General features: G+C 34.1%; 2 protein-coding genes across 2 annotated transcripts; one reads left to right on the top strand and one right to left on the bottom strand.

Annotated features, from left to right (window-relative positions):
• Positions 1-6: 6 nt before the first annotated feature.
• On the top strand, positions 7-2847 carry LOC108738279 (CCR4-NOT transcription complex subunit 2). Its single transcript, XM_025976366.1, has 5 exons — positions 7-27; positions 340-599; positions 891-1317; positions 1720-1827; positions 1919-2847. Exons 1-5 carry the CDS (start codon positions 14-16, stop codon positions 2133-2135), a joined length of 1026 nt encoding a protein of 341 aa, XP_025832151.1. The 5' UTR covers positions 7-13; the 3' UTR covers positions 2136-2847.
• A 2522-nt stretch (positions 2848-5369) lies between these two features.
• LOC112904971 (arrestin homolog) lies at positions 5370-6573 on the bottom strand. Its single transcript, XM_025976367.1, has 2 exons — positions 5499-6573; positions 5370-5451 (listed from the first exon to the last, which is right to left on the bottom strand). The coding sequence occupies exons 1-2, from the start codon at positions 6467-6469 to the stop codon at positions 5370-5372; spliced, it is 1053 nt and encodes a 350-aa protein (XP_025832152.1). The 5' UTR covers positions 6470-6573.
• Between the last annotated feature and the right edge of the window lie 1005 nt (positions 6574-7578).

Genomic DNA, 7578 nt, shown 5'->3' with positions numbered 1-7578 from the left:
AGATAGAAGAGGAATGCCTGCCTTGAGGTTTGATTATGATATAAATTTTTATTTTCTTTATTTAGTTAATAAATTGTATATTGTGTTGTTAATTCCAGTTATATGGTTTAGGGGATATAATATTTGTATTACGTGTATAGATTCAGTTATAGAATAATGCAATTCAAAAAAGCCAGACTACATTCTTTGTAGTTAGTATATCATTTTGAAGTAAACATTTTTAATTATCTGCTGAAATCGAAAATAAAAACATAGGTGTTAGATTTTTTAACAGAAGTAATAATAGTAGTTTTAGGTATTTATTTAAATTTTTATTAATTATAATTTAATGTTTCTTAGTAATAGCAACCAGATGGGAGGTGCTATGAATGCAATAGGAAGTTATAATTCTTTACATTCAGTGTTTGGTTCAGGAGACACAAACACACCACCATTATTAGACCTAAGTGAATTTCCTTCATTAACTAATAGAAATGCAAGTGATGTACCTCAACCAAGTCCAATGCCAGGTGGTAAACCATACGTAGGGATGGTTAAACAACCTACATCAGAGTCAAGTGAATTTACAATGTCATCAGAGGATTTTCCTGCCTTACCAGGTAAATAAATTTCATTAATCATTAATAGAAAATACAGAGCAATAAACGTCTTTCAACAATAGCAACACTGCCTAAATAGTTGTTACTTGTAAAGCATCTTAATCTATCATTATTGTTGAAAATTACTAAAAACTAGGATTCATGCATCCAATCTTCTCATTATTTGTTGATCTCTTTTGTAGAAAAACTTGTTGATTATTAATCTGCAAATGAAAATTTATATACAACTATTGCTTTTGAAATAATAACATAATAAAAAATAAATTCATTAAATGAATATGTTGTTGCAAGGTACACAAAGTAGGGATGGGTGCTCATCACCAAACGGTACAAACTTATCATCAGATAAAAACGGTAGTGGAGGTGGAGGTGATGGTGTAACGGACGGTGGTAATCGGACGTCGGACGGAAGTAAAGGAGCAAATTCTAAGCAAGGCATCGAAACTTATCCAGACGGCAGAGTGACGAATATTCCGGCGAGTATGGTGAACGACCAATTCGGCATCGTCGGTTTGCTGACTTTCATTCGAGCAGCAGAAACCGATCCCAATTTAGTATCACTGGCGTTAGGACAGGACCTCACGGCGCTCGGACTGAATCTCAATTCACCCGACAATTTGTATCCCACGTTTGGTGGACCGTGGGCGGAGCATCCGTGCCGTCCCCAAGATATAGACTTTCACGTTCCTCCTGAATATCTCGTTAATAGTGCGATAAGGTAAATTATCCTATTTTTGTTTATGCATTAATCAAATGGTTAAAATAAATTCTCCTATTGTTTGGTAAAGGTTTCCCGGCCTATGTTTGACAGTGAAATATTTGCAATTTGGGTTTCTGACTATGACTTGGTCTGAGGCGCATGTTTAGCATCATTCTATAAATGAATGGTGTAGTGGCGATCTACACGAAAGAAACTTCTGAAGATGCTAACCATACCCTTTAAAATTGTAAGCCTTTAAGGAAACAGAAACATTTCACATGTCGATTTTTATTTATCTCCCTAAAGTTGTCGGCCAAAATTAAATTAAACTCTTTAATTTACTGCAGTAGAATAATGAAAATAAAGGCTTTCTAAAGCATAATAACATTTTTAATTTAATTTTATTAATCCTTGTTTCAGAGATAAGTTGGCAGCGTTAAAACTTAATCGTTACAAAGATGATCTCCTATTTTTTCTATTTTACAATTATTGCGGCGATGTTCTTCAGATTGCTGCAGCAACCGAACTGTAAGTGATTTTTCAAAATTTTACTTACGTTTAGTTTAGTTCTTTTAAAGCAACAGTTTTTCCATATTTTTGTTTCTTTTTTCACAAAAAGGTACAGTAGGGAGTGGCGGTATCATACGGAAGAAAAAATGTGGATAACCCAGGTCCCTGGCATGGTGCTGATGGAGAAAACGTCTACGTATGAGAGGGGCACCTATTATTTTTTCGACGCAAATAATTGGCGAAAAGTAGCTCGTGAGTTTCATTTGGACTACAGCAAGCTGGAGGGTCGGCCCGTCATTCAGTCCGCAATGCACAATCCCACGTGAACGACCTTTTTTCCCTCCACCCCTCATACAACCGTTTTCATCACCACCAACTTACATTTTTTCTTCTTCTCCTTCTTCATACAGTTGCCCACATTTGCTTTTTTCTTCCCAGAAGAACCACATCGTTGTGATTGCAGTTTTAATTTTATTTTCTTTCATTTGTCGGTCATCTTTATATTAGAACATTTATTTATTAATAAACCCTCGCATTCGATAAAAGACCTACTAGTGTTAATTGACCTAAAGAAGCAGCTAGAAAAGAGGGAGAAGAAAAACCAATGACAACCACACAACAGTAATAGTTTAAAAATGGACTCTGATGGCTTTTTAAAGGTTTCTGGAGCTCAGTTGAGTGGAATAAAAATAAAATTGTTAGTGACGCATAAGTCAATTATAATCAACAAAGAAAAATCAGAAATAAGTGATAATCATTTACTTTTCTGTGTTCATTGTTATGAGTGATTTTTTTTTGAATTATATATATTTCGTTTTGATTTTATAGTGAATTACTGTAATTCTGTTATTAAAATAACTATATCAACTGGTCTGCAGGAATGACGTGAGTTAAAAAGTTAACATCTGGAATAAGTATTACAGTTAATATTTGATGAAATTCTTGAACACAAATACATACAGGACATACACAACACACATATACTGTCATTTTATTTGTAAATTACTTGTACATTAATAAACATTGTCGATGAGTTTATTTCATCTTTTTTTTTTGTTTAGAATGAAAATGGTGTTAAAATAATTTATCTTCTAGTCGATTTTAAGACGTATATTATTTTGAAAGCTACATACAGCACAACTATTAAAAGTTCATAAAAAACATACAACGAATTAATTAAAAGTTTACAATTAAAATTGCGAAAATTAAAAAATCATTGAGGCGTATTTAATGCATAAAACACATCGTCGGAGCTAACATTTAAAATTATTTTTTTGTGAATGTTAGTAGATTTGTTGTCGACCAACAGTAAACGACTAGAGCTCAAACGCACTACTGCAGACAAAGCAACAGTTATAGGAACAATACGAAAGCCTTCAATGACTGCAATTGATTTGAACATTTTAAAAACATTATCAAATTTCGTTTCTTCAACACCTGTACGCTCAACCTAAAAAAAAATATAATTGACAAACGTGTATATCTACATATAGGGATGGTGTTAGGTTGCATTTATAAATAAGTTATGAGTTACAATCTATGAATTTTCGATTACAAAATCATTTATATGATACATAAATATAATGATTAGCCCCTTCACAAATAGATTTTAAACATAGCTACTAACAGTTATTTTACATAAGTTTTAAGAAGCTGATGTTACTTAATTTTTAGATACCATAAGCCTTTCTATTACCTTTATGAGGTAAAGATAAGCTGACTATGAGCTTTTATTTGATCGTGAGAAATCTCAAAACAACATTTTTTAATTCAGTGCTTTTTAATTGCCTAATTCAAAATTTTAAAATGATCACATAAAATGCAGTTAAAAAATTGTTTATTGTGGTAGTGTTTTTCAGCATTCTTTTTTAGTTACTATATCGTCCTTTAAATAACTAAAAATTTAGCTAAAAAGGCTCACCTTTATATCAATTAACTATTTAATAATATTAAAGGGCGTCTCAAATCATTCTGTGCCTTACCTCAGCTACAACCGATTGTAATAGAATTTTTTCCAATTGAGAACAATGTGAAATAGCTTGGATTTTGGGTTGCGTAATCATCGCGTTTAGGGCTGCTGTAACGTGTCTCATACCGACTAAAGTCTCCGGCCCTTCTTGTTGAGCAATTTCAACTGCCCTTCTACATATATCTAATGCTCTTCTGGCATCACCTGACACAGAAGCTACTTTTCTACAGAAAATTTACAATAAACAGTTAATTTAATTTTTTTTAACAGATAAGAAGATTTACCTGGCAACCAATTGTACAGCATCTGGGTTAAAAATATTTGTACCTAAAAGTCTTTTAGTTATAATTTCTTGCAATTGCTTGAAATTGTAGGGTTGAAAAGTTAGTCTTGTTAAACCTAATCTGCTTGTTACTCTGCTCATAAGAAGCCTAAACAAGAGAAAGTGGAGTTATAAGTAAATATTTTTTCTTTCACAAAAACTGATATAATTTCACCTTTCAGGTAAATCCATTGTATTGGCAATTGTAATTACAATTAGTTGAGCATGAGACTTAGTTGGCCAATCCAACAAATTATATACTACATCTTGTCTTTTGGTACATAAAATATCCAACTAAAAAATATTTTGAGAATGATAATTGCTAATAGAAGATATATATTTCCTATTTACTTCATCAACTACTAATATAGTAGGTTTCATTTTCTTGGAGCTTCTTGAAAATTTATTTTCTAGTGTAGTTTGTGCTTGTTCCCATCTCATACTTTTCCCATCAAGTTGTTTCAGTATCTAAAATATAAACATCTATATTCCAAAGCAGTAATTATGAAAAGGAGATTGTGTACAGTAAAATAACAAAGAGGAATTTTGTTTATCAAGTATAAGATCTTACTTCTACATATGCCTGTCTTGGTTCACTAAGTTTCATTCCATTGATGCTCACATATGAAAAAGTAGGAGAACTTCCNTCGTAAATTTCGCAGTCAACTTTCTGATTATAAAACGTTAGGTCACGCAAATCCTGACTCCCACTTCCTTCCGTATAATAGGTTCGTAATACCAGGTTGCCCCCCCCCCCCTCTGCCCTAAAATTGATGCAAATGATGTATCTTAGTGTTATGGAAATAAAAACTATCAACTATCACTAAAGGAACTGGCTTCATAATATAAAATACTTAGAAATCTATGAAACCTTTAAAAATACTTTTTTCTTAAGTTAATACTTTTTCTACTATTCTATGTTAATACTGTAAGTCTATTATTAATTGCAATATGTAAAGGTGCACGATAAAGAAGATCAAAGATTGTTTCATAAATTATTAAAATTTTGTATGCAAAAGTTATATTGTATATACGCGTAAAATATATTTACTGTCTTTGAAATATTCTAAAATGAATACCCGCACGTTGTTTGTAATCAATGATTTTACCTAAAGCATCCTTGTGTTTTAGTTTAGTTTTTATATATATATAAACTCATGCTCCTTTCATATCGTATCACTCACAATCATATATTTATACAAGATACTTTTGAAATACTGGTCTGTAAGAACGCAGAATTTTTTCGGTTCAAAATTTCACGAAAATACATTATCCTGTGGCGTGTGTTGTAGTTACGAACGCGTGAACCGTGTAGCCAGTCATTCCGCATTCTTTTACGAATGTAGAATTCCTAAAAATTTAATTTAATTGAGCTGCAGTAAAAAAAAATAAAAATACTGCGAGATGACGATACCAATAGCTTCTGCTGGACATTTGCCTTCTGGTACCAATGTGGAACTGGCAAGGTTCACGTCTTCGTCTTTTAGATATCCGTCCAAAGCGATTCCACGGCGATCTTTGTTGCTGGACGCTAAAGGCACCAGGTAAAATACTTTGGTGAAGTTGGCACCTGGCGTAATAGGACACCCTTCGCGCGTCTCCATACTTGCGACGTATTTGGAAAATTGGTTGTTGACCATAGTTATTTCGCAGTGTTGAACAACGAATACTTTGATATTTTTGACGGATTTTCTTGAGTTGTTGCTTATCATAACTGTGGCCGCTACTTTTTCGCCGTGGTAGTAGATGTCCTTGTCTAGGGTTACCTCCAGGTTGATTTTTCCGCTAGAAAAGGTGAACCCTTTAGACACGAGGGAGCTCGGAAGTCTGCGGTTTCTGGATGGAGGAGCATATTGCAATTTCTTGATTGCCAAGGTAACTGTGCTCCTCTTATGACCCCTGTCGTCGGTATGCTCACCAACGTAAATCTTCAAGGTGTATTCGACACCAAGAGGTTTGCCTTGGTCATCTTCACCCGGCTGGAGAGTAACTGAAGAGGGCGACATTTCGGGGAATTTGAAGGTGAACGGAAAAGCATTTGGGCCGAACTTCTTCACTAGTTTTTCTTGAATTTGGGTGAGCTTTTCCTTTTCATCGCTGCCAGGTAAGGGTGCTATCTGTCCGCTGGCAACTACCATTTCTTTACTGAACTTGACCCCCATGACCTCATCTTCTTCCCGACCATATCGGTAGGTCGTGATGACCTGACCGAATACCCTACGCCCATTGAGGTAGTCTTTTTCGACAACGACGACTCCATCGATAGGTTCAGTAAAATCTAAGTGATCTAGAAAGTCTCGTTTACCAAGGTAGACGGTAAGCTTACCATTGGGTGTTGTCTTTTTGAATACTTTGACAGCAACCACCATTAGAATAGGCTGAGGTTTGGAGATTTACTCGGTGAACACACAAAAACTATGTTTTGCTTAGGTTACGTTCGGAACTCGAACTGATGGTTAGGCATTGCAGGACGTCGCATTTATAAAGGGCTTTAACAAGATTTCTGTTTATGCCATTAAACGAATTATAGTAAACGGATTATTGCGCAAAATGTCATGTCTTAAATTACCTTTTTTACGTAAGCAAATTTGTCTTTTATGGTTCATTTGCCATGGCAAAAAATGTCATGTGTTTACGATTGAAGAAATTATGTACACTCGAACCAATAGTATATTTACTTTTGTTTACTTTGTTTTAATTAATCGGATTTAAAAATTAAGAAAATAAAATAAATTTATCGCCACAATGACATAGTCGAATACCTACCTACATGACAATTAGTTTATTTTTATGATTTTTAAGTGCCCTACAGAGCACGATTCGAAATTTTAAATATGTTGTATTGGTTTTCGTTGATTTTAATGAGCTTAACATTACCTTTTCTTTTACAGTGTCAAGGTTCCTTAGTCGTACTTGATGATGTTATGGATAATTCAGAAACTCGTAGAGGAGTGCCGTGCTGGTATAGAAACCCCAACATTGGTTTGAGTGCAATCAATGACGGTCTTCTCATTAGAAGTGGAATATATTCTGTTTTGCGTAAATATTTTGCGACGCATCCAAGTTACGTATACTTGATGGAATTGTTCAACGATACCTTCTTAAAGACGGAAATGGGACAAGCATTAGATACCATGTCTCAGCATGATGGTAAACCCAATTTAGACGCATTTACCATGAAGAGATACAATGCTATAGTGAAATACAAGACTGCCTATTATTCATTCCACTTACCTGTTGGTCTAGCCATGTATTTAGCAGGAATGTACGATCCTGAACAGCATAGACAAGCCAAGACCATTCTTCTTGAAATGGGACATTTCTTCCAGGTTCAGGTAAGAAATATAAAAAATTGTACTATAAATTACATAACGCAAAATTCGTAAATTTCGCAGTCAACTTTCTGATTATAAAACGTTAGGTCACGCAAATCCTGACTCCCACTTCCTTCCGTATAATAGGTTCGTGTTACTTTTCC

This window comes from Agrilus planipennis, unplaced genomic scaffold (assembly GCF_000699045.2).
Source record: "Agrilus planipennis isolate EAB-ADULT unplaced genomic scaffold, Apla_2.0 scaffold186, whole genome shotgun sequence".
NCBI classification, from domain to species: Eukaryota; Metazoa; Arthropoda; class Insecta; order Coleoptera; family Buprestidae; genus Agrilus; species Agrilus planipennis.
This window is presented reverse-complemented; position numbering and strand designations above follow the sequence as displayed.

What these genes read in the sequence shown, in the direction of transcription:
- LOC108738279 (XM_025976366.1), top strand. An exon ending in GGATTTTCCTGCCTTACCAG is followed by an intron (nt 600 to 890) that starts GTAAATAAATTT and finishes TGTTGTTGCAAG; the next exon opens with GTACACAAAGTAGGGATGGG. An exon ending in CTCGTTAATAGTGCGATAAG is followed by an intron (nt 1,318 to 1,719) that starts GTAAATTATCCT and finishes TCCTTGTTTCAG; the next exon opens with AGATAAGTTGGCAGCGTTAA.
- LOC112904971 (XM_025976367.1), bottom strand. Translation starts at nt 6,469, where the DNA reads ATGGTGGTTGCTGTCAAAGTATTCAAAAAGACAACACCCAATGGTAAG. An exon ending in ATTGGTATCGTCATCTCGCA is followed by an intron (nt 5,452 to 5,498) that starts GTATTTTTATTT and finishes TTAAATTTTTAG; the next exon opens with GAATTCTACATTCGTAAAAG.